Raw genomic sequence first — 27,950 nt, forward strand, 5'->3', positions numbered from 1 at the left:
ATGCTTTACTGTGGAGGGTTTTTGTCACTTTTTTTACCCACCATAACCTTAATGACAGTGGTGATTACCTAGTCTAGTCTCAAACCTGCTAGCCATTAAGACCAGCCTCACACTGATGATACCCATCAAGGTTGAAACATGTATGTGAGTAGGTCTAATGGCTTTGCATCTCATCCCAGCCTCTGTTTAAAAGCTGTGTTTAAAACAGCATGCATTGGCTTGAGGATTGGCTTGTGTAATATGAGCTTGAGACAAAAGGTGGCACTGAGTGCTCATTTGCATGTCATTTCCCAGAGTCCCTTGCTGCAGTGGAAGTGCTGTATGCTGGGTGACAATGGGGAAAGACAGGGTTGCAGACCTGTCTAAGACATGCAAATGAACATACAGTAATATTTACAGTTGCTTTATGCTTTACTGTGGAGGGTTTTTGTCACTTTTTTTACCCACCATAACCTTAATGACAGTGGTGATTACCTAGTCTAGTCTCAAACCTGCTAGCCATTAAGACCAGCCTCACACTGATGATACCCATCAAGGTTGAAACATGTATGTGAGTAGGTCTAATGGCTTTGCATCTCATCCCAGCCTCTGTTTAAAAGCTGTGTTTAAAACAGCATGCATTGGCTTGAGGATTGGCTTGTGTAATACGAGCTTGAGACAAAAGGTGGCACTGAGTGCTCATTTGCATGTCATTTCCCAGAGTCCCTTGCTGCAGTGGAAGTGCTGTATGCTGGGTGACAATGGGGAAAGACAGGGTTGCAGACCTGTCTAAGACATGCAAATGAACATACAGTAATATTTACAGTTGCTTTATGCTTTACTGTGGAGGGTTTTTGTCACTTTTTTTACCCACCATAACCTTAATGACAGTGGTGATTACCTAGTCTAGTCTCAAACCTGCTAGCCATTAAGACCAGCCTCACACTGATGATACCCATCAAGGTTGAAACATGTATGTGAGTAGGTCTAATGGCTTTGCATCTCATCCCAGCCTCTGTTTAAAAGCTGTGTTTAAAACAGCATGCATTGGCTTGAGGATTGGCTTGTGTAATATGAGCTTGAGACAAAAGGTGGCACTGAGTGCTCATTTGCATGTCATTTCCCAGAGTCCCTTGCTGCAGTGGAAGTGCTGTATGCTGGGTGACAATGGGGAAAGACAGGGTTGCAGACCTGTCTAAGACATGCAAATGAACATACAGTAATATTTACAGTTGCTTTATGCTTTACTGTGGAGGGTTTTTGTCACTTTTTTTACCCACCATAACCTTAATGACAGTGGTGATTACCTAGTCTAGTCTCAAACCTGCTAGCCATTAAGACCAGCCTCACACTGATGATACCCATCAAGGTTGAAACATGTATGTGAGTAGGTCTAATGGCTTTGCATCTCATCCCAGCCTCTGTTTAAAAGCTGTGTTTAAAACAGCATGCATTGGCTTGAGGATTGGCTTGTGTAATACGAGCTTGAGACAAAAGGTGGCACTGAGTGCTCATTTGCATGTCATTTCCCAGAGTCCCTTGCTGCAGTGGAAGTGCTGTATGCTGGGTGACAATGGGGAAAGACAGGGTTGTAGACCTGTCTAAGACATGCAAATGAACATACAGTAATATTTACAGTTGCTTTATGCTTTACTGTGGAGGGTTTTTGTCACTTTTTTTACCCACCATAACCTTAATGACAGTGGTATATATATATATATATATATATATATATATATATATATATATATTACACATTAACATTCCTCTATCCAGGACTTTGCAAAGAGAGAGGGGAATATAAATAGCACCGCTATTACCACACAAGAATATAGTAGCATTAGTATCTGGGAAATAGGGTCTTACAGAAAGAGTCTCTGCAGTGCTGAAGCTGTTAGCATGTACAGAAGGGGCCATTGTTATCTGTTTGGACCTGTTGTCATTGCTCTGCATTTGAATTATAACATTTATATTTCAGAAGGTTAAAAGAGACACTGCATACCACAAGGTTCACACTTTGATGGGCTATAGTCATGTAATACAATAGATAATGTCTACGTATGTGTAATGGATTTTCTGACCTGGCCTGACCCACCCAATCTCATATTGGCCCCTGTGGTCTAACCAGTCCCCATTACAGTGTGATGTCTGGTGGTGCACCTGTTGGCTACAGGACTCCTGAGTCTCCCGCGTGTGGGGATTTGCCAACCCAGACAGGCAGCTGAGGTAGTGTGCTGAGTCCTACCTAGATCCAGTGCAGCGCCTCCAACTCATCAGGATCCCAGCGTCCGCTTGTGGATGAATCTAATGAGGAACTCCTCTGTGGTGCAGCCCCCTGTGTAATCACTCCACACTTACACACGAGGGTTTCTTTTATCAGAGTCATCTTTATTGGTACGGTGGGCCAACTGCCCTCCACAATGGGGTGTCTTCAGCCCTCCATTGTTCACCGTACTTCCCTTTGAAAGGTAATGTCCTCCTAATGTAGGGATTCCCTATCCCCGCAGGGATATCTATTCTGTGCCAGGTCCCTGGTCACAGTCTCCTCATTCAGCTACTATAACATAACCACTTAGCAAACTACTTCTCCTCCTCCTAATCACTTGGCAACTCCTTCTCTCCACTAACTTTTTAATCAGTGCTGTGCCTTATGTATCCTTCTGGGGGCTGACACAACTCTGACATCACCAACCAGGGAGTCAGAACCTGTGACCACTCCCATCCATACATAGGGCACCTCACCAGGGTGTGAGGGCAAACCTCCATGATTACTGCTGGCATGCCCATAACTTACCAGGCCTTACTGTCAGCAGGAGAGATGACTGCAACCATTTTACAGCATGGTTACATATGATTAACTTGCTTTATGGTGTTGGAGCTTTGGAACGGCACTAGATAAGTGTTACTGTGTCATTCACTCCGATGTGTTGCTACTTGTGAAAACTGCTAAAAACTGGAATAGTTTAATTCCCCAGTGATTAATATGTGAACATTTTTGATAATTGCAATGACTGACTTGTTTGGTGTGAAGATAAATTAACTTTAGCACTGAATATCACATGCTTATGTAAAGTCTCATGTATGATGACACAGAACTAATGGCTTTGATTTGTTTAATACAGGGGTTCTCGACTCCTGTCCACAAGACCCCCCAACAGGTCAGGTTTTAAGGATAGCCCAGCTTCAGTACAGGTGGCTCAAACGAAGACTGCAGCTGGAATATCCTTAAAACCTGATCTATTGGGTAGTCTTGAGGACTGGGGTTGAGAACCCCTGGTTTAATAGGTTAAAACTAAATAAATTACAAAAAAGTACACATCATTCAAACATAAATCAAACAAATTAACTTCTTGAAATTGTGAATAGTTTTTACTTACAATGGAAAGTTAGGAAGGGATGTGATGGACAACCTTGTTTGTTCTACCTCAGGTACAGTATATGGCAATCAGAATAATTCACAATGCATTCATGACCAAAAAAAGCTTCTGGAAAGACGTAGGACAGGGCAAGCGAGAGATAAAGCAGAGATTAGGGCAGTAAAACCTATCCTACCTTTCAGGTTTCCATATTTGCGTACTTGTTAGATGACAATCTATAAATTAATTAAATAATTTGTCCTATTGGATGTGCAACGGGGGCTTCTTTGCTTTCTATTGTTTATCTGAGGTCACATTTCCCAGTAGCTCTCCATTTAGTATTCATGGTATTAATAAATATATATTATTATACATTTGGAGTTTTCGAGCTTGCCAAGATTGTGCATTTCTAATGATAGAAGAGCAATATAGATCGTGGTCACATATTTTAGTGGGACGATTGACCTTTCTCTTATGGAAGTGATTTTATGCCCAATATGTTTTTTATTTTGTATTGCAGGATTATGACCGATTTAAAAACGTGATTTCAGTTTGAAACCTTTTTATACCAGGTCCTTTGTGATTTCCATTTATACCTACAGCGCCTACATTGTTGACAAAAAAGTCAAATCTTACTAAGAAGAAACCATGAGGCCGGGATTAACTAAACCACAAATCCCGAACTGCCATGCAAGTCAAATGCCCATATTTACCAAGCACTCTTCTCCCATAAGATATTGTACAGACCATTGGCTTGAATGAGTTCTAAGATGTGTTTCAGCACTGATAGCAGAAGACTGTTAAGTAAATGTGGTCCTATACATCTATGCTGATTCTCAAGCATGGTTGTCTTCAGTGAACTATACATGACTTTTCATGTACATACAGTATTGGTAAACTGGTATCAACAAACTGGACCTACTCTATAGAAAAGAATCCTGCCATGATCTACTGTCCAGAAGACACATTGGACTATACTTACAGTACTAGATGGTGATGAGTTGTTGGCTACCTTCAGTTCAGTTAAATGTGCCCTAAGGTGTCTTACAGTTTTGCACATACAGTAGACATAGTAAATAATAGACTATGGTAACAGTGTGCACAGTACTGCTCTCCAGTTTCACCTCCACCAGCTGGACCCTGTAAACATACAATTCAATATGCTGGGTTGTCCTTGTATGTGACTACAACATTCATCTTCATGACATGCTTTCTGGACTAGGATGTAGCTCTTGCCTCTAAATGCATTTTAATCTTCTAAACTTGGTTCATTTTCCAAACGTTAACCAAGTACCTGTAATTGACAATTCCGCTTCATGAAATGTGTTTGGACATTGTATATGTAGTGGAACTGAAAATATACTTGAACATAAGATATCTATCATGTCTGTCATTTTCAAATATTTGTAAAGAAATACATTAGTCAAAAATAAATACCATTGTTGCTACTTCCTTCCCCCATTGGCAGAGAAAGAGATACATGGATAAAAGGATAGATAGACCTTTGATGGTTATCAAATCCAAACAAAAGCTTCTGCTATGAGGCCACGAATGGCCAATTATACTGCAAATGCACAGGAAAACCAGAAAGGTGTTTTATTGGTTACAAATAGAGATGTTCAAATTCTATTGATGCCTAATACATGTGTAACCCTCTGAGTGATGCAGGCAACACTCTCACACTGCCCCCAATTCCTCTTTAGTGTGCCATGGACATGTGACTTATGATGGACATAGAATCAGCCAATAAGTAAGGCTGTAAAAGAGGAGGGACTGAGCAGAGATGAGCCTTTAAGAGGGGTTGGCAGGGCATGTATTGTTAGAACTGCAGGTGCCTGGATTACAGAAGAGGGTAGAAGAGGGGGGGAGAGTGTGTGAAGGTAGAAGAGGGTGAGGTGAGTGAAGGTAGAAGAGTGTGAGGGTAGAAGAGAGGGGGGAAGAGGGAGCGTGAGGGGAGATGGAAGAGGGAGCGTAAGGGGGCAGTGTGTGGGGGAGGGTGCGAGAAAAGAGACGGGAGAATGGAGGAGACGAGAGAAGGGGGGGAAGCGATGAGAGAGACTAAAGAGATGGGGAGAGACTAAAGAGATGGGGGAGAGGGTTTGGGTTACCCAGAATTCCCCAATCAAATTCAACGGTTAAAAAACACTGTTCTAGCATATATTACTAAATTATAGGGCGCACATTTTAGTGTGTGTGTGTGTGTGTGTGTGTGTGTGTCCAGTATTGTAAACCAACTGGACCTTCTATGGGAAGAAGGAATAATCTTTATTTTTCATCAACAAAATCCCTTTCTTGCGTGGTTTGCTTTTGCCAAATATGAGGATACAATTTGCATAGCTTTCTACAAAGCCTTCCAGAAACCCAATGCCGAACATTTGAGAAATTATTTCCTACCTTCAAATAGAAAAATCACTGAATTTCACATTTGGGAGAAAACTGATCGCACGTTTGAAATTTGTGCCAGTGTTCTCACGACTTGTTTAAAACCCTTAAATTACACAAGTAATTACACTAAAATACCATGTACCACGTGCAGTACCATAGCTCAATATAAAAAAATAAATACATACTGTACAAAAAAGTGAAAATCCTCAGCCATGCAACACCTTCTCTACAATTTTAGTGGCAGTCTTATAATTTGGTATATGTACAGTATAATAGCAGATATTGGAGATAGAGGTAGCACACAGGAGACTTTAAGTAGAGTTCAAAAACTTCTGCTGTATTTAGTACATCAGAGTAAACACAACGTAGTGACATTTCAGGACAATCCTGTCCCTTCCTCAGACCATACACCTTACAAATGATTATCACAAACAACTATAAATACCGCTAGGGGTTTGAAGAAAATCGCCTTAACCTCATCACCTGTGAGACAAAGCTTAATTACTTCAGCTTAATTACTTCCTGGTACGGACATCATCGCGCAACGTGGCGTCATATGACGCTGCTAACGTCACGACGTGATCACGTTGCTAGGCAACGCGCCGTCTATATCAACAAAGAATAGAAAACCACACAGAACATTTTAAACAGCGCAGCATTGCAACTGTGCAGCATACTGTACAAGACTTGGGATCCATAGCACATAAGTGCTACTAATTGAAGTTCAATATCATAGACCAGGAGTTTAATGGAGAACCCTGCAGAACACTTCTTGTCTCAGTCCTTCTGTCTTTTCTGAGGTCCAGTAATAGTGCTATTAAAGCTGTAGGAAAAATTATTAATTACCCCAATTACGTAAAGAACAGTAAGCATTATTAGCAACCTTAACATAATACTCTAAGTTTTGAATACCATGGCAAACAGCCCTTTTGAGGAGGTACACTACGGTAAATAAGCTCTTAAAAAGGTATGGGTAATCAAAATGGCTGTGTATTGACCGTGGCTCTAAGTGATAGATAAGGCACAGCATTACTGATAAGGCCAGGGACAATAATTCTAATATGCCCACCCTACTATACTTACGTGGATTCAGCCTTGAGACGCCGGGGTCAACAGAGGGTGAGCACCAAGGAGGAAATGTTTTAATAATATTTATACTTACAAGCATTGGTGTGCCACTTATATACCTTCTTTATACAGTATAATAGCACTGTATATTTAGGCAAAAGGTACAATAATACACGTACAATGGTATGCAGGGCTGTTTTCATGGCGAATTTGTTTGTGGATTTTACACCGCAAAACGGATTTTGGGGGTAACATCAGCGAAAATCCGGGAAACGGATTTGGGCGGATTGGCCCCTCTCTATTACTGGCTGGTAACAATACAGACTATTTACAACACAAAAAGACATCCCAGTTACACTAGCCAACATTTGAAAGAGGCTTAATTAAAGGAGATTTGGCATGAAAATGAAGGACTTTTCTAACGCTCCCATTGCCTTGCATTGGGATGAGGGAATTATGTTTTGGGGGACAACAGAAAAATTATATATTTTGAAGCTAAAAATCAGAGAGACTGTCTCATAAATAGGGAGCGTTGTGTTAGTACGACCTGTTCATTGGCCCTTTGTATGGTAAATGCAATTCTATAATATTAGGCTCTGTCCAGTTATAATTGACTAGCTGCTTTCTAAATCCCATTAATTTCAGACCCCCTGCTTCCAGAGATACTTACCTCCAAAGTTGGGTGCCGGTATCTCCTGCAGTTTAAAGCTCCCACGTCACCTGGGCCAATAAGAAGCCGCACCGGTTGACATCACAGCTTGCTATTGGCTCGCAGGCCGCGGGAGCTTTGAATAGCAGCCATAATGTGAACCCTGGAGTAGCTAGCGGCACCTACTACAGATGTATGTATCTCTGGAAGCAGGGGGTTCCCAGAGCTGAAATGAATGGGGGGTCAGCTCCGGAGACCCCCAACCTCAATTCTGCATTAAAAAATTAACAAAAATGTGGGGAAGTGGGGGAACGGTTTGTTCTTGCCCTTGTAGTAAAATACAGTTCATGGCATTTAATTGACGTCTACGCTGTAATGTTTCCCAGGGTTATCTCTCTGAAGGATTGGTAACAAAATGGTATCGATCCCCACGGCTTCTGCTTTCCCCAAACAACTATACCAAAGCAATTGACATGTGGGCTGCGGGATGCATATTGGCAGAAATGCTTACAGGAAGAATGCTGTTTGCAGGTAAGTTTTGTTTTATACCTTACAATAAACTATTTGCAGTATTTGTTTGTGTATGTATATATCTCTAGAGAATGTACAGCGCCAATAGTGTAAAAAGAGGTAACATTTGTGAAAGTGCTGGTGTATCACAATTATACAATGTAGCCCAAGGCTGTGTGCTAAACAGTATTTACAATATAACCGCAAATGTGAAAGTTAAATAACTGTGACAGACTTCCGGGTGATGCGTCAGGGGACTTCAGGTCATCGTTGATACTTTCCTTGCACGTTTCGTGAGACTCTCACTTCCTCAGGGACTGCAGAGCTCTGCCTGAATCCCCCTGACGCACCACGCAAAAGTGACGCCACCTCCCAGCCGAAACTGCAAAGGAACGGAGAACAGTTTATCTTTTCTATTAAGGTTTGGTTGTTTTTGATTGAGCACAGATTGGATTTTTATATATCTATATCTAGGCGCCGAAGGGATTAGACGCCTTTTCCCCACACATCGCACCATGGAAGATGGATAGCTACATCTTTCTGTTTACTGGATTATTTATTTCAACCCTTATGCAGACTATCTGTAAAGTTCCAACATTTCTTTATTGTACATATCTTATACTTCAGTAATAATAATAATAATAATAGCATGTTCTATTATAGCGCTGCTAGTTTTACGTAGCACTTTACAGAGACATTTTGCAGACACAGGTCCCTGCCCCGTAGTGCTTACAATCTATGTTTTAGGTGCCTGAGGCACAGGGAGATAAAGTGACTTGCCCAAGGTCACAAGGAGCCGACACCGGGAAATGAACCAGGCTCCCCTGCTTCAAACTCTCAGTGCCAGTCAGTGTCTTTTACTCACTGGGCCACTCCCTCTCCCATACATTTCTGTAGCTCTCATGCTCTCTGTCTGTATTTTCCACCCTCTCTGTTTGCATCACCCTACCTTGACGCACAGTGTGATGCTTTCTCTCACTTTGCTTCCTTTCCCCTCGGTCTCTCACAGCTTTCCTTGCTACAATCTTCTCTTTTGTCAGCATGCCTCAACTCTGCTGTCTTTTCCCAGTATATCTGGGAACTCTGCGATAGCGCGCGTCTATCTGTATACTATGACAAATGACATTATCAGCCACTACCTTTGTGGGAAGATTTACCTTTAAATGTCTATATTATGAGCCATGCAGTGGACATCGAAAGTGTAGGACTACAACTGGCGGCCCACGGACCAAATGCAGCCAACGAATGTTGCCCTTGAACTCTCTGCTAATGCTAATTCCAGACTAGTTGCTTAGGCAACTACGTGCAATTTGTCAGACTGAAACTCACATTTAAGATGGGCTCATTTAAATATATATGGTACAGATGTTATAAACGCTTCAAAAATGTTGAAATGTAATCATTTTCAAGTCTGTAAATGTATCTAAAATTGTATTATAATAAGCTTGTGGCTAGGGTTGCCACCACTCCGGGTTTGACACAGAGACTATGGGTTTTGACCACATATCTCCGGGCTCCGGGTTTACCTAGTAAACCTTCGGGTGATGGCGTTCAGCGGCGGCACCTCTCGGCGGCCTCCCCGCATCTTCCCCGGCTAGTAATTCCTTTCAATATGGCTGCGCAGCATCAAATGGCGCCGCGTTGCCATGGCTACGGATACGCTACGTGACACGTCACAGCATCAAGTGACGCCCATTGACATGCCAACGGGATGCTACGTGACGTTGTGACGTTATGCGGCACAGCCTGTTGTCATGGAAACTTGATACCGCGTGACACTGTGACGTCACTTAGGATCCCGTTGCTATGGCAACGCGGCACCATGTGACGCTACACGGCCATATTGACGGGTTGCAGCGGGAGATGACGGGTAGGATGTTGGAACGATGCCAGGGAGACGCCGCCGCCGAAGGTAAGCGCGATATTTTAAAATGTTGTTTCCGGGTTGGCCTTCAGTAGAAGGTGGCAACCCTGCTTGTGTCCCTTCTACTCCTAAATGTTTTCTGATTTGGTCCCTTTGGAGACCTAGTTGGAGAGCCCTTTGTGATCAGTGCAGAATTCTGCTTTCAATTTAATAGCCCAAGATTCGTGTCCTATATTTATAGTTCTGTTGATCCAGAGCAGCGGTGCGCAAACTGGGGGGCGCAAGATTATATAGGGGGGGGTGTGGGCTGCGTGCAGGGATACCTGGGGACGGGCAGAGCTGTGCACGGGCGGCCAGAAGCTCCGTGCAGAGGCTGCTTCTCTGCTCTGTGTCTTGCAGAGGGGCGGGGCCTTGCTGCGGGGCCTTCCCTGCACACAGACAAGCCCTCCTCCTCCTGTCTGTTACCCGCCCGTTTTCAGCAGCACATGGGGGGACCTGAGCAGGCTTAGTTACTCCCTCCCCCCACTGTGTGTGTGTGTGGTTGAGTGTGCGTGGTTGAGTGTGTGTTGGGGGGGGGGGGTTGTGTGTTAGGTTGTGTGTGTGTGTGGGGGGGAGGGTTGAGTGTGTGTGTGGGGGGGATGTGTGTGTAGGTGTGTCTGTGGGGTTGAGTGTGTGTGTGGGGGGGAGGGGTGTGTGGGGTTATGTGTGGTTGAGTGTGGGGGGGGGTTGTGTGTGTGGGGGGTTGAGTGTGTGTGTGTGTGTGTGTGTGTGGGGGTTGAGTGTGTGTGTGTTTGTGTGTGGTTGAGTGTGTGTGTGGGGGTTGAGTGTGTGTGTGGGGGGGGGTTGAGTGTGAGTGTGTGTGTGTGTGTGTGTGTGTGTGTGTGTGTGTGTGTGTGTGTGTGTGTGTGTGTGTGTGTGTGTGTGGTGATCGAGTATATGTGTGTGTGGTGATTGAGTGTGTGTGTGTGTGTGTGTGGTGATTGAATGTGTGTGTGTGTGTGGTGATTGAGTGTGTGTGTGTGTGGTGATTGAGTGGGTGTGTTGTCTGTGATTGTGTGTGTGTGGGTGTTGTGATTGTGTGTGTGTGGATGTTGTGATTGAATGCAGCGGTGCACAAATTGAGGGGGGCGCCCCGGACGCAAGATTTAGGCAGGACGCGTGCGGCAAAACCTGGGTGCGCAGGCGAAAAAGATGTGGGCGGGCGGCCAAGAAGATGTGCGCGGGCGGCCAAACAGAATAGTGCAGGTCGCGGCCACGTGATATCAGAGGTACGGGGGAGGAGCACGCGCGAGCGCTGTGATGTCAATCGCCCCTCCCTCCGGTGTCTGCCCTGCAATAGCGCTGTGTTCCTGCTCTCCTCCGCTGGCAACCTGCTTCGCTGCGATCCTCTGCGAGTGAAAGGGTCGGCTGCCACTATTAAAAAAAAAAAAAGTGAAAACACTTCCCCGCTCTTGCTTGCAAAATGATGCAGGACACCCTGTGCTCATGCTTGGAGAGTTGGTGATGTCACCACTCTCAGCAGCAGCGTGGACGCAGCCTAATTTTGCAAGGGCGAGCTGTTGAAGTATGTAAGTATTTAGACTGCGCTTATAGTGCCGGCTACGCGACGTCGCCCGAAAACAAATGCATTGTCGCCGCCGCGTGCGGTTATAGTAAGCGCGACGGGGGCAACGCAATTTTTTGAAGCCGGCAATATTTGATTTTTCAGGGGCTGTCGCCTCATGTGACAGCCCCTGAACCAATCAATGGCCTGGTCGCCCGCGCCGCCACAAAGCGAAATACAACTTTCGCTAGCGGCGACGGGTGACGTCACGCATCTCCGTCGCGGGCACTTATACACTCGGACTTAGACATATTTGTATTTACATTGTATACGTTTAATAAAGGGCTTTTTTTTCATGTGATTTTGATTACATCAGGCAGGGGGGGCCCGAGAAATTTCCTGGATAAAAAGGGGGGCTCGGCATAAAAAGTTTGCTCACCCCTGATCCAGAGGAAGGCAAACTCAAGCACCTGGTGAAACATTAGCCAATTATGTGTCAAAAATTCCTTCCTGACTCCAGTAACGGCAATCAGATTTCTCCCTGGATCAACATCCTTCCTATGTGTAACTTATTTGGTATTATGTTCCTTGGGATAAAACGTTTCTTATATTGACAAAAGATTTAAACAATGGCACAATTATGCTATATTCCCTGCCATCTATACCATGTTTTTATTCATAATATTTGCGAGTTCTGCCTGGCATTTCTAAGTCACCTGTCTACAAGTGCTCCTAGAGTCTTCTCCATCAAGGATTTACATCATTTTATCCCATTTAGTTTGTAGGTAGCATGCTAATTGTTGCTTTACCAAATGCATAACCCAAATGTATCTATATTTAACCTCATCTGCAATTTACCTGCCAAAGCTTCTTGTTTATCCAAGTCCTTCTGTAGAGAAATGACATTCTGCTCTGTTTTTACTACTTTACATAATGGATGGAGACTCTGCTTTTTGTGACAAAAATGCAATTAATAAATTTAGTTAGAAACCAATAGCCCCAGAACTGAACCTTGAGGCATTCCAGTACCAACTTTAGTCCAGTTCAAATATGCTCTCTTTATGACAAATCTCTGCTGTCTACTCCCCAACCCGTTTTCAAGCCAGGTGCAAAGTTTTGTACCCATAACACTTTCCTTTATTTTGCACACTAAGCTCTGTGAGGCACTATACCAAAAGTCTTTTGAAGTAGATCACATCAACTGCATTGCCTTGGTCTATATGAACCCTTTCAATGCTGGGATCGTGACCACATGATCGCTTGGGGTAGCAACTATGTGGTTACAACTTGAACACCGCTCCCCCTAGAAAACCAGAAGAAATCGCATGACATACCTTGTATGTCAAAAAGGCCTCTGGCATGCCAGCCCTCGTTGAGTACTACAGTGACTATCATACGGGCAACCTAAGGGTTAAATTAAGGCACAGAGTCTGCTGTGCGCCTATGTTGTGGTAATGAACCTGTTGAAATTGAGTTCTTGCATATTAAACGTAATGACAGCTATCACTGAGCTGAGCCCCTAAAGAATCCTTGGATGTATGCCATTGTGAGGCTATTATTTTACCAAGCCACTTTTCCACTTCTAATATAATAATAATACAGCAGCATGTTCTTGTATAGCGCTGCTAGTTTTACGTAGTGCTTTACAGAGACATTTTGCAGGCACAGGTCCCTGCCCCATGGAGCTTTCAATCCATTCTTTGGAGCCTGATAGAGTGACTTGCCCAAGGTCACAAGGAGCCGACACTGGGAATTGAACCAGTGCTTCACACTCAGAGCCAGTCAGTGTCTTTACTCACTTATTACTGTGTTAGTCAAAGATTGGTTAATGTTAAGCTTGTGGCTTCCTTTTGTTGTCATATGTTTGCAATTGTCCAGTAGCTCCTCTTTGTCTCACACTGAAAAGGGTCCTTGTTCTCTTCTCTAACATTTTTGCCATTAATGTACTTAAAGAACGCCTTAGAATTGATCTTACTTTCCATTCCATATGTATTTTCAATGTTGGCCATTCTTATTCCTCTTGTTCAAGTTTTGTTACATTCCTTTAGCAAATAAAAATATCACATTGGCAGGTCTCAGACAGGTCTGCAGCCCCGTCTTTCACCATTATCTCTTGGCATACAATGCTTCCATTGCAGCTAGGGATTCTTGGAAATGACATGAAAATGAGCACACACTTACAGTACATTCCTTAGAATTCTGAAATGATGCCTCTGTCCCTTCAGACTTCAACAATCCAAAGCAGCTTTGTGTAAAATAGAGCAATCCTTAAATAAGCCTCACAGAGCTGTTCTACTCAGCTTTAATTGCTATGCCACACACCATTTGCCACAGCAGGATAATTAAGTCCCATATGACTCATTAGAGGAAGAAAGAAGTGTAGGATTAAAGTGGTTCTGCATGGGTTCATAAATATAACCACATAGGATTTTATGGCAAAGCTGGAAATCTCTCTTATCTTTTATGTGGTTTTTTTTTGCCCTGACACTGATAAAAGGTGTAGTCCCTACTAGGACAAAAAAAAAATAATAATAATCAAAAACAATGACTAGAGATGTGCGAAGTGTTCTCAAAACCTACCGAACATGACTTGCCGGTTATGGCGCCGATAGGGAAGGCAGCATTAAAAAGAGATCCATTTAGCTCTGGAGAGAAAATCCCCTAAAAACAACTGCAAGCAAGATCTAAAACGTACCTGCTACCTCCTATAGACCTCCGCAAGCTCTCAACGATCCTCTGTTACTATCCGCAGAATGTAAGAGCAGGCCGGAGTCTCTGGCAGCCCCCCACAGACCGTTGAGATTGGACGCAATCATCTATGTGCACCGGCAGCCCTACGCAACCAGGGACAGCCAGGCGAAGCCCCCATGGTCCTCCGTGACACTCTAGCTCCTCGTACCCTCTTGGACCCCTGGAATCTCCAAAACTCGTGTCGGCACCTTACAGCGGGGCATAACCCTCTGCAGGCCCCCAAAGCCATCACTGGTGCCTCCCACAGATTCTCTTCTGCAAATTGCGACCTAATGCAGGTCTCAAGGGCCAGGGCAGCTGTCCATCTCCGTCCAGTCTGTTGGCAACCACTTCCGATAAATATTAGCAGGAAGAAGCAACATTTAAATATCTGCAACCTTCAGAAGATCCATGCAGACCTCTCCAAACATCCGCTTCCTCCTAGACCAGATAGAGAAGTGATCTATGGAAAAATATTTCTCTAGACAGAATTACATGGCGTCAAAAAAGTAGAAGGCAGAAAAAAAGAAAAGAAAGCTCCAAAATGGCGTCTGAAAACCATGAGGCTAGTAGGCCGAACACACATGCTGCAAGTTCAGAAACCAACATTCAAAACATAACAATAACACTAACAAAAGCTATAGCTGAGGAGCTCATGTCAAAATTTAAAAATAACACTGATAAAATACAAAAGACAATAGATGAATTAAAAGGGGAAATAACTGCACATTATAAGAGGGTGGAGGATGCGGAGTCCAGAATAGCTACACTAGAAGAGGACCTATCAGATGTCCAGCAGTGCTTAGAAGAAATGCGGAAAACAAATAGAACGCTAGAGGACAAACTAGGTGACCTAGAAAATTGGTCGCACAGTACTAATCTAAGGATTATAGGTATCCCAGAGAGCATTAAACAAGCGCAGTTACAAGAATTCTGCACAAAAAGGCTCCCGGAGACATTAGGTATTAACCCAGAAGAAATACCAATAAATGTGGAAAGGGTCCATAGAATAGGCCTGATCCGCACAGAGCAGAACAACAACAGACCCAGAACAGTAACGGCGTGCATATGCAACTTTACAGACAAGCAAAGTATTTTTAGAGCGTATAGAGAAAAATTGGGTGGGACGTAGTATGAACTCAAAAAGATCATGATTTTCCAAGATTACCAAATTACAGTGTCCCAGAAACTGAGGGAATTCGAGAAAGTCTGTACAGTGCTCTTTACACAACGGAAGAAGTTTTCACTAACATATCCGGCTACTTCAAGAATTTTCACAGTGTCTGGCACAAAAGTGTTCACCTCGCGTGAGGAAGCGAAGGAATACGTGGAATCAATTGAACAACATCATCACGGAGTAGACAGGACAGCAAGAAACGAATCAGACTGCAGAGAACGCGAACACCAAGAGGGACACGCAAGAGCCTCACAATCAGATGGGCAAATATTGGACGTTTGACAAAGGACAGTTTTGAAAGCTCTAGCATGAGAACGTATCCTTTATATGTTATGGATTAAGGTTGATGTTTAATTCAAGGAGTTAGAAAATTAAGATGGTCATACGCAAATGCAACACCCCTATCCCCTCGGGCAGGATATATATGGTTAGGAGATGTTATTGGTGCTCACCTGTTGGTAAATCTGGAGCCTGAACCTCCGCGTATACAGAACTTGTGGTCTGGTGCGCAGCGCCTCCACCTGTAAGGGCCCAGACAGAGGCAGGGATTCACCCCTCACAGGAACTTGTAGCAAGGAATTCACCTCAGAGTGCCAGGAACTGTATAACTAAACAGGTTTATTGAAGTAATTGTCGCAGATAGTACATCATATACAGCTTCCTTCACGCAAGAGAAATATCCACCTTTCTTGGTCCCCTACATAACCCAGAAAGAGAATACCTTGCAGCTTGCTTCAGGATAACCATTCTTGCCTGGGTCTCTTACCCTTCTATTGGCATATAAACATTCACCCTTCCTGGGCAGATATGAAGTTCAGCAGGAACTGATACCTAATATAGTTCATCCTCACACTTCCCTTGGGCAGGTAGGTCTCGGCAGGAAATGGATAGCCTCGTTCTGTAGTATCATCACCCAGGGGTCTCATCCACCCCCTAGGTAGGACAGGACTCATGAGGAGTCAGCCTTGCCCCAGACACAACCAGATACAGGGCAGCACCATCTCCCGTCCAAGGGACTGCTGGCTCACACCTCAGAACCCCTCAAGACTCAACAAATTTGCATGAGATCACACTTTTATACCAGGGGAGTGGCTAGCTTCTCTGCCCCAGTAACTGGGCAGGCCCCACTGTAGCAAGCCCTCACCCAGGCATGTGCCTGAAAACTGAGACAAAGTAACTCTACTGGGAACTAACTCACAGGCAGGGCCATGTGCTAGGGGTTTAACTCTAGCACTGCCTGCTATTTCCAGGACTTGCAATGCTAGGCCATAGGAATATAGCAGGGTGCCACATAGATTTAAAGATTGATAGGGGGGAGAGAGAATTTTTTACAATTAAAAATAGAGAAACTCATAAGGACCTTACAAGGGCAAGGTGCAGGGAAAGAGGGGGACGGGGGGTTTCCGAGGTGGAAGGGGATATGGACGAACCTAGTCACCGTATATATTTATATTGATCTCATTAACACCAGATCAATCTCTTTCGGGGGAAAAAAAGAGAAGTCCGCTACAAGAAAAAGTTACATAAAAGTTATATTTAAAAATGTTTTGGGTTAAAGCAATGTCAGGGGGACACAAATTGAAGAAAAGGTTAAGATATTACAAGATAAAGTACAGGGAACATGGTGGAAAACAAGATAGTCACGAAAAGGGAGTCGTAACATGGAATGTCAAGGGGTTAAATAACCCCATCAAGAGAAAAAAAGGTTTTAAACCATCTAAATAGGTTAAAAAATAGGTTTCTGATGTGCAAGAAACACACTTCGGTGCGCGAGAAAGCACCAAACTACAAAGAGATGGAGTCAGACACTACTGTATATCATCTCCCCAGCAAAGGGGAAGACGGCAGGGGCGGCAATATTAATAACTACAAATCTACCCGTAGAAATTGTTTCAGCTTTTGGCGACGAAGAAGGGTGTTTCGCACAAGCTGAATTACAAATATCAGGGGGACATTACACACTGTGCGATGTACTAGATTGTCCGCATGGTCATAACGCAAAATTCTTTCAGGATACTGCTGTGAAAATTCAAAACAGTAAGAACAATAACTTGATAATAGGAGGTGATATGAACTCAATACTGGATACATCTCTAGACAGATCAGGATCTAACAAGATCTAACATAAACACTACAAGAAACAACATACACGCAACATGAGGCAGCTCACGCATGCGCCTGTCAGCACGTCCTAAACAGCAATACCGGCTCACTACCTGTACCGAAGCTGTGCGCAAGCGGGGAGACTATAGAGCCTTTTACAAATGTGTTATTTACATCAGTTATGCACGTATATGACGATTGCAGTACAGTACATGCATTGATAAGTGGGAAAAAGGTAGCGCTTCACTTTAAGTACATTTTCGCTTTACATACATGCTCCGGTCCCATTGCGTACGTTAATGCGATGTATGCCTGTACAGAGTAGAGACTAAAAACATGCAACTTATCCAGAGAAACTCTGGGGATAATATTGTAGATAGCTGAAGAAATCTAAATCCAGCAGAAAGAGACTACACCTTTTACTCAAATGAGCACAATACTTTTTCCAGAATTAAGTGTATATTAATTAGCGCACACCTAATGGAGAAAATAACTGACACGCACAAAGGAGAGATTGTAATATCAGACCACGCAGTAGTACGGCTGGATTTAAAAGTGGGAATAGAGAAAAATGGTTCCAATACATGGAGATGCCCTAACTATTTATCAAACCATGGAAACCCGTGAAATTATTTGATAAATAAATGGGAAGAAACAATGAGCACACAGAAACCCCCACTGCTATTTGAGGAAGGCGCATTGTTTCCTAAATTGCCAGATTAAAATATAAAGTAGAATTTGTATCAGCAAGTGACAAACTCACCAAAGCGTACAGGGAATTTAAACTTGTCCCTACGCAAAATAACAAAGAAAATTTATGTACAAAAGAAAAGCAGCATGCGAAATTTGGCAAGAAAGGAAGGAAAGTAAGACACGTAAAATTAAAGGGAACCAGTATTTTAGATACGGAAACAAGACAAGCTGATTGCTGAGCAACTTACTAAAAGCTTTTAGAAATTCCACACCTATCAGCAAGATGCTAGATTAAACATTAAGGAGAACATGTGGTCTGAAAAAAATGAATGAAACATTTAAAAACTTTTATGCACGACTTGACAAAAAAAAAAAAACCACAACGGAAGAAAGAGGGGAAACAAAGACTTTCTAAAACACAGCTACCAAAAATCATAAAAAATAGACGTGGAACTTCTTAGCTTCCCAATCACAGCAAAAGAAATAACGGAAACGATAAAAAATGTCAACAAAAACTACGAAGCACGAGGACTGGAGGGTCTGACAGGTGAATACTTAATCTAGAGCTGGTAAACCCACTGAGACCAGCCTTTCAAAAAATGTTAAAAGAAGCAACATGTTTTGAATTAAGCACAACTGCATATATTCGTGTTTTACACAAACCAGGAAAGGATCTGTTAAAACAATAGTTTTCAAGGTAGCATCTGACTATTTAAATTCTTTCTTTGTTTGCTGATTTATTATAACCAATCCGACTTACATAGACATGGGCATTTGTCTCTGATACAACTATAGCCTATTTCTGAAGCTCATCACTGTATACTTACTTATCTGGATGATTGGATATGAATAGTTTAATATTGACCTAATATACTTACCTTGTTATCTTACTATTCATATCAGCCACATCAATATGGGGATTTTTAATATTGCATCTGTGTTTTTAACGTCAATATAGACATAATAAAATTTTATTGATTTTTGATTTCTACAGTGATTCTGACAGCACTTACCTGCTGACGCAGTAATTTTGCAGGACAAATCCTATATGTCCACAAATATACTACATATGATTAGAGTGCTGTGTATAAAGGGTTGCCTTTCTGATCAAAAATTCTCTTTTTTGATCAACACTGTTAATATAAGGATCTGTTAAAACCAGAATTATACCGGCCAATCTCCCTAATAAACCAGGATATAAAACTTTATACAAAAATAATGGCAGTCCGCCTAACAACTATATTACACAAACTTATACTGTACATGCGGACCAGGCGGGATTCGTAAAGGGCAGATCAGCAGTTAAAAATATAAGAACAGTAATAACTGCAATTAACTGGGTCAATACACACAAATTAACTGACAAAGTCATTTTATCGATAGATGTCGATTGCTTTTGCTAATATACACTAGGAACATCTATTCGATACGTTAGATAGATCTGGATTCAAGGGGCATTTCAACGACATGCTTAAAGCAATGTACTCCCAATCAAAGGCCAAGATAATGGCAGCGGGGCTACTATCAGAAGAATTCTAATTATTTAAAGGTACATGCCAAGGCTGCCCCCTCTCCCTGCTATTATTTAATCTGGCAATTGAGCTCCTGTCACAATTCCTTCATCAGATAGAGGAATTCAAGGAGATAGAGATTGGACCAATGGAACAGAAACTTGCAATGTTTGCAGATAACATATTAATTGTTTGTTCTGCAACCTGATAAATGTTTACCAGCAATACTAGCAACAATCGAGAAATGTGGATTATTTGCTGGGTTCAAAATAAACTTGACAAAAACAGAACTAATGTACATAGCCAAATCAGTAAACACTAGAGTAACAAAGAAAATATCTATACCTATCACGACTAAACCCCTAAGATTCAGTACCTGGGAATAATGCTTGAGCTAAAATTGTGAAAACTATATTATAATCATTTCAGACCCATTATAAAAAAAGATGGTAGATGAATTACAGAAATGGGTTGACGCTCCACTGTCCCTATTTGGCAGAGGATGTGGGGTAAAGATGATGTAATTTGCAAGACTATTATAGCCCATACACTACCAATACTGATACAACACAAAGATGTAAAAGATTAAACACATCCATGACAAAATGTCTATGGAAGAATTTTTTTTTAAAAGAAATTACAATCTTGCATGTCTCTTTAGGCCCCGTCCATGGTTAGCGAGATGGTGCGCGACGCGAACAAATGGCCGTGCCTCAATGAGGATGGCCATAGAGCACGCGTGCGCGGATGCGACTGCGTGGCCGATCTTTTGCGTGACAAAATAATTTGATTGTGTCGCACGACGGCCGGGTCATGTGAGCGGTTCGCCCAATGAGAGCGAACCAGCTCCGTAACGTAACTCACCTTCGCGAGGCTCTGTAGTCCACAGATCGCTCGGTTGACAGGCGTGCGCGAAGCCATGCGCCCCTTTGCACGCGCCTGCACCATGAACTCGGCCTTAGACATGTAGGAGATTGGATCCAGGAGAAACATTGTTATTCATCCAATATCTTAGAGAAACAACTGGTAAAGCCATTATCCTTAAAAGAGATCTTACATATGAAATGGGGCGACATTCCACCACACATAAAACACACTGTGATAGTAAGAGAACATATAATGGCCTGGAGGGTCACCTTACGATTGTTACACCGGTGCTGCCTGCAGGCCAGACCCGTCCCATGAGCTGAAGGGGGAAGTGGTAATACACGCACCCGCAGCAAAGGGAGCGTGTCCGGAGTGTGGTATGAAGCATTGCCAGGCCAGGTGTAGTAAGGTAGACAATACTTGCCGGTACCGGGTGTAAAAGTAGAAGTAGAATCGTGATTGTCACGCCGAGGTCAGGGAGCAGAGAGTGGAGGAAGGTCGAAGTCCAAGCCTTGTTCGAGGGGAACCAGAGAGTGCGTAATCCGAGGAGTGCCGAGGTCGGGAGCCAAAGGGGGTAGTCGTACGAGCCGTGTCAGAACCTGTGAAATCACCAAGAGTAGACAGAGTATCATCCATGCATAGACTATGTCAAGCGAAGACTGAGAGTACAGAGAAGCTAGATAAAGCAGGGAGGTCCAATCAGGAGCGGGGGCAGGTCAGAAGGAACTGCAGGAAGACCCTCCGGATTGGTGCAGCCATTACAAGCCAGGTGAATCTTAGTACTGCAGTGAGTACGCCCGCGCGGCATGCGGGGGCGGAGCCTGAGGTCCGGAGGGCAGGAAGAAGAGTGTGCACTGTGCGCGCGCTCCGTAAGGCGCTTGTGTGTGCGACCCGCGCCGGAGGAACTGCACGCGTGCGTGCGGGGAGAAGGGAACGCGCCCGGCTCTTAGGAGAGGGAATAGCGGCGGAATCGCCAAGGGGGGTGATACAGCGGCAGAGAAGAGGAACCGCGGAGGCCGGTAATTCAGGGTTGCGCCGTGCGTCCAGGGTTTCCCTGAAGGTAGAGCGTGTTCTGTGTGGGGGACGCAGGGGACGCCGATTCCTAACAATGATGCATCAAGATATCTGCCCCTCCAGCAAAACTCCAAATGTAAAAATCTGAGACACAAAAAGGTTAGATTTTCTGGATCATTTAATAGACAGGGGAAAGCAAACATTCCTTCCAGGAACAAAGTCCGAAAAAAGAGTCATCACAAACTCATGTGTTCTATATTCAAGCAACTGGATTATGGGGGGGAAATACCAAACTATAGGAAGTACTGTATATATTACAGAATAACATTCGTTTACTATTTTGACCATGCAAGAGAACATAGATACACTATATCGGATTTGTATAATCTAGTGAGGGGAGATGACCGCAAGTAATTACTACAAAATACATTAATATCATGACAAAAAGACTATCCAGAAATACAAGATATGGATGAACTCCATCAGAGACATGGAGATAAGTCCAATTTAAAATAACACATAGGGCATATGTTGTATTCAACAACAACAACAAAAACATCCATTAACGGGAACTATCAATCAATATCCAAATGACGAGGGCAGACCTTAAACATTGATTGTGGTCATGCAGCTTCATCAAAAACTTCTGGGATGAAATCATAGACTATATAACAAAAATACTCAAAATTGCAAAACACAAGAACCCAATGGTGTTATTTGTCCACATAGAATCATGGCTGGATGACGAAGGTAACGCAAACAAAGCAGTAAAACCTTCTGAAATGGTGCTGCTAGCCTCCAGGAAAGCAATTATGTTGCAGTATCTATCGCTATCATCCCCCAACATTAGTAAAATCATATTTGTTTAAACCGATGAGCATGGATCAAATAAAGGCGAACTTCCATAAAGAGCTCAAGACAAGAAATTGTTTCCGGAAATGGCTCATTAATTCCCATATCGAAAAAAAAGTCAAGGCGGACATAGAATTATTTTTTGCAGATACGACATGGGGTCTAACCAGATAGTTACACTCACAAAATATTTTGTTTTTCCAGAATTATACATTGTAAAAGTTACCCCATCATTATTTTTCTTCTACAGTAGCAAAAAGAAATGTCCCTATTACATTCATATGTATACATACACATAGACCTAGCAAGGTACATACTTGGTACCTCACAATTGAATTGTTTTATTGTGTTTGCATCGTTTGTTTCTTCTGTACCCCAGATTGTTTCATCCGTTTTTCTTACCCCTCCTCCCCCCCCCAAAATTCCAAACTATTAGCTTTTCAGTCTAGAACTTTTAACACTTCCCCCCACCCCCCTACGTGGGCAATAATATTTGACCATTTAATTATATTACTGAATACTGACACATTTAAAGAATTAAACATGGAGATTATCAACTTTTTTTTTCTTCTTAAAAATTAGACATAAATACTTTAAAAGAATTTGTGAAGTCAGTTTGTAAACATGAGCTGAGGGGGTAAACTTCCTCTAATTGCTCTCTTTTCTGCTTTTTTAAGAGTTTGCACAGACAAGCCTCTCTCTGCCCCCTCTCCTTACCTTTATTGGCTCTCAGGATAAGGGCGGACTACAGAACGAGTTAACGCTTAATTGACAAGCACTCGCCAATTTAGAGCAAAGGGCAAATTCATTTTAATTTTCAAATAAAACCAAGCGAAATGTTTTCTTTAAGTCTGATTACATTTATTTAAGGAAGCATTTTTTTTTTAAAATCTAACAGCGATTGCAGTTTCACACAGGACAATATTACCAATGGTAATGGTGGAGAATTGAAGTACTTCTAATTAACGGGTAAAGCTCGGTAATTAATGCACCCTTAAAGGGTTGTCCTGTCTAAGACAAAAGTGAAATAAGGACAGTGGCATGTTAAATAGGTTAAAGGTAGCTGATTGGACGCATTTAAAAAGAAAAATCGGTATAGTAAAAGTATTTTTAAAATAATGTATTTTAAAGTTTAATATTGCCATGGTACACAAATCTTTGGAGGGCTCCTACAATCTTTGGCAAACACTCAGCACCAAAAGACATTAGCTAGTATTAGCGTGAATCTGTTCCTTTCTTTGCAAAGTAATTACCCTGACATCATTATTCAAACCATAAACAGCTGATCTGCTTAAATCCAGTGTTCCTGACAACGGGGCTATACAGTACATGCACAGTTTCCACAAGAACGCGATAAGCATAACAGTTACTTTCAAGGTGATTGACAATTTATAAGGAAGCCAATTATACTGTTATTTAAAAAAATATTGAACTGCCCCTTTAAAATAAATAAATCAGGGGCGCATGTGCTACACAGAAGGGATTGGTGGTATCATATGTATATGATATGTATATTTGGTGTGTTTGCTTGTTGTGCGTTTGCATGTGTACGGAGCTTGCTTATTGTATAGTCTATATATATGTGTGTAGGGTGCATGTAGAATGCATCTATGTTTGGTGTGTGGGCTGCGTGGTTCCTGGCCAGCTGGTTGGGCCTGCGCCAGCGGCTAAAATTTGCCAGCCAGCCCCTGCTCGTGTCGTTTGTACTGCCTTTGGATGAATAGTTCTTTTGAAAGCTTCTTGTATTGACCCCAAATATTGGGTGACCAGGTGTTCCGGTTTAGCTCGGACAGTCCTGTTTTTTTGGCCACTGTCCCGGTTTTCTATCAGATCCGGCAGCGCATGTGTGATCGGCACTTGCCAGCTGCTCATGCGCGATCGGAGCTTTCCGGCTGCGCATGCGCAATCGAAGCTTGCCAGCTGTGCATGCGTGACCTGCAAGCTTTCATTGCGCATGCGCACGAGTGGTCTGCATGCTCCGGTCATGCGTGCACATGAGTGGTCGGCATGTGCATAAGCGACCGGCAAATACTCATGGCACACACCATTTGCGTATGCGCTGAGTGCGCATGCACGATGAGCACTTGCCGACCATTCGTGTGCATGCGCGACCGGAGCTTGGACATGGGAGATCCTGCAGACTTGGATAGAGGCTATAGGGGAACTAGGGAACTGAAACACCCCAAGAACCGTTGCCCTCTGGGACTGCCTGACCAGGTGAAACCATGTTGCTGTGAACCAGATCTCGGTTGTTGGAGTACAGTATTCTGCGTCACACCCAGGTCCGAATTCTGAATAGTAGCAGCAACGACACCATATGCAACCACAAACAAGCTTACACACCTACATTTGCTATGGGATTGCCTATTGTGGATTAAACGAGATGGACAATAAGTCCTCTCTCCGAACCTTCCGTTCCCATTGTGAATGAAAATGATCTACAGTAGTTCAAAATTTTTTTCAACTTACTTGAAATTAGAGTCTAAAAGTAAGTTTAATTTGGTCATAAATGGGACCACTCCTTTAACAGATACCGTTTCTGAAAAAAGCATAGGAAAATATTGGTAATTGTAACCCTTTCAGTGACTGAGAGGAGCTTGCTGCACTCTGCCGCATTGGACGGCAATATACTCCGTGGTTAAATGTGATTAAATTAGGGAGTATGGTGTACCACTACTTTTCATAAAGGGGATTTATTTTAGAAATCCTCATCCCTTCCAATTTTTAAGTATTGCTTAAAATGTTTTTCAGGGTTTGGGGTTTTTTGAGCTTGCTGGGATTGTGTGTTGATTAAAATCTTTTTAATATGGAGTCCAAAGAGCTTTGTCCCAAAGGTTAATAAAACAGGCCCATTACCACTACATTTGTTAAGCCCCATTAGGGCCATTATCGACACAAAATCCTTGATGAAGTTAGTGGGGACTTTCAGTCAAAAAATGCCCAAATAGCCGCATTGGCGAATTACCCTTTAAATATCATGTGCGGATACAGTGCAATACAGCTACTTTCATTTCTGTGCCCGGCGATACAATGCTGCAGTATTAGTGAGAGTAACCATTCTATGTCTTTCTTTAGGTGGCCATGAGCTGGAGCAGATGCAGCTCATTTTAGACACGATACCAGTCCTTCATACAGAAGATAAGGATGAGCTTCTCAAAGTCATGCCAACTTTCATCACCACTACCTGGGAAGTGAAGAAACCCCTGAGAAAGCTGCTTCCTGAAGTTAACATGGAAGGCGCGTAAGACCCAGCTCTACACCCGGCTGGAAAATGCACCCACTCTGTCACTGGAATAGAGGTGGATGCATGGTGCAGTCTTCCATTGGAGGTTGCTCAATAAAAATGTATTTGAAAAGCACAATAAATTAGCTTAATTTAACCTCCCCCCCCATAAATATATAGCAGTAAAGTCGACCTCATTTGCCAGTTTCCATCTATTTTAAACAAAACTGCAGATAAGATCTAAACCCTTTTATTGGGTATTTCCTACTACCAAAGGGTTCCATTGTGTCCACACAACCATACTGGATTTATTTTCCCGTATTTGACCCTGCCACTCCTATTGTAAGTCTTCTCCATGCATCTACTTCAGTAAAACAAACCACTTCCTCACATTTGACACCTGCATTTTCTACCACCCTCCAGTTTCAAAGTATGACCTCTTTGGTACCATATTGAGGCCTTTCAGGTATTTGAATGCCTGTATCACATCCCGTCTCTCCCTCTTCTCTCCAGAGGTGTACCTGCTAAAGTCCATTATATTTATGAAGCCTTCAATCCTCCATCATCTTTGTTGCCCTTATTGGACCATATTTTGTTTATGCTTTTGGAGATGTGGCTTCCAGACCAGAACATTGTAGTCCAGGCGCTGCTAATCCCTATCCAGTGATTGCTATCATCACTACCGCCTTACCTGTTCTGGTAGTACCTTTCCTATACAGTCTAATGTTAAGAATGCCAACATTATGTACAAAGATATTAACCGTATAACATATGCTTCCAATTACTACAGGCAAATTGGAGACATTCATAACTTTACTACACCACAATGTACCATGCACCAAGCTAACTGGCATCCAGGCATCTTGCTGTCTCCTTAGGCCTAAATGTAGGCTATATTTGGGCCTAGAGAACCAAAGCAGAATGTTAAACAGAGCTGTGACACAATTATTCAAATACATCACTTATCATACGCATACTTTCTGTAACCTTTTTCTTTCTGTTATTTTTTCCATTTGTTTATATTATTCTTCTCTCTCTCCCTTTGTTTTAATAACAAAACCCTCAACATAAATACTGAAGTAAAAAAGTATAAATCATCCCTAAATTAATCAGTAAACTGTACGTGCCAACCGTCCTGATCTTGCCATTAACCCTTAGGCAGTGACAGAGGTATAAAAAAAAGTGCACAAACTATTTTTAATCCCACAATACCATTTGGAACACGGCATTTAAAAAAATCCTTATTTTTCGTTTTGAAGCATGCCCCTTTTCACCTTCTTCTCCTCCTTATGCTCCCCTCCTCACCAGCTTCTCCCCCACATGCTCCCCTCCTCACCAGCTTCTCCCCCACATGCTCCCCTCCTCACCAGCTTCTCCCCCACATGCTCCCCTCCTCACCAGCTTCTCCCCCACATGCTCCCCTCCTCACCAGCTTCTTCCCCACATGCTCCCCTCCTCATCAGCTTCTCCCCCACATGCTCCCCTCCTCACCAGCTTCTCCACATGCTCTCCTCCTCACCAGCTTCTCCTCCACATGCTCCCCTCCTCACCAGCTTCTCCACCATATGGTCCTCTTCTCAGCAGCTTCTCCAGCATATGCTCCCTCCTCACCAGCTTCTCCCCCACATGCTACCCTCCTCATCAGATTCTCCCCCACATGCTCCCCTCCTCACCAGCGTCTCCCCTCCTCACCAGCGTCTCCCCTCCTCACCAGCGTCTCCCCTCCTCACCAGCGTCTCCCCTCCTCACCAGCGTCTCCCCTCCTAACCAGCTTCTCCACCATATGCTCCCCTCCTCATCAGCTTGTCCACTATATGCTCCCCTCCTCACCAGCTTCTCCACCATATGCTCCTCTCCTCACCAGCTTCTCCCCCACATGCTCCTCTCCTCACCAGCTTCTCCACCATATGCTCCCTTCCTCACCAACTTCTCCACCACATACTCCACTCCTCACCAACCTCTCCCTCATATGCTCCCCTCACCAGCTTCTATCCTACATTCTCCCCTCCTCACCAGCTTCTCCCTCACATGCTCCCCTCTTCACCAACCTCTCCTCCGCATTTGCCTCTCCTCACCAGCTTTTTCCCCACATGCCCCCTTTCTCACCAGCTTTTGCCCACATGCTCCCCTCCTCACTAGCTTCTCCCCTCTGCACCAATGTCTCCAACACGCTCGCCTCCTCACCAAACTCTTCCCCATATGCTCCCCTCCTCACCAGCTTCTACCCCACATTCTCCCCTGCTCACCAACTTCTACACCGCATGCTCCCCTCCTCACTAGCTTCTCCTCCACATGCTCCCCTCACCAGCTTCTTCCCCACATGCTCCCCTCCTCATCAGCTTCTCCCCCACATGCTCCCCTCCTCACCAGCTTCTCCTCCACATGCTCTCCTCTTCACCAGCTTCTCCTCCACATGCTCCCCTCCT

The 27,950-nt window shown here is 43.3% G+C and overlaps 1 protein-coding gene across 3 annotated transcripts in view; it reads left to right on the forward strand.

The window, feature by feature from the left end:
• Positions 1-27,950, forward strand: part of MAPK4 (mitogen-activated protein kinase 4) — a 176,633-nt gene that overhangs the window by 136,177 nt on the left and 12,506 nt on the right. For all 3 annotated transcript variants that reach the window (XM_075586295.1, XM_075586289.1, XM_075586306.1), the window contains 2 exons: positions 7,824-7,968; positions 25,377-25,538. In XM_075586295.1, the coding sequence (XP_075442410.1) occupies positions 7,824-7,968; positions 25,377-25,538 (307 nt within the window). The remainder of the gene's footprint in view (positions 1-7,823; positions 7,969-25,376; positions 25,539-27,950) is intronic.

This window comes from Ascaphus truei, chromosome 1 (genome assembly GCF_040206685.1).
Source record: "Ascaphus truei isolate aAscTru1 chromosome 1, aAscTru1.hap1, whole genome shotgun sequence".
NCBI lineage: Eukaryota > Metazoa > Chordata > Amphibia > Anura > Ascaphidae > Ascaphus > Ascaphus truei.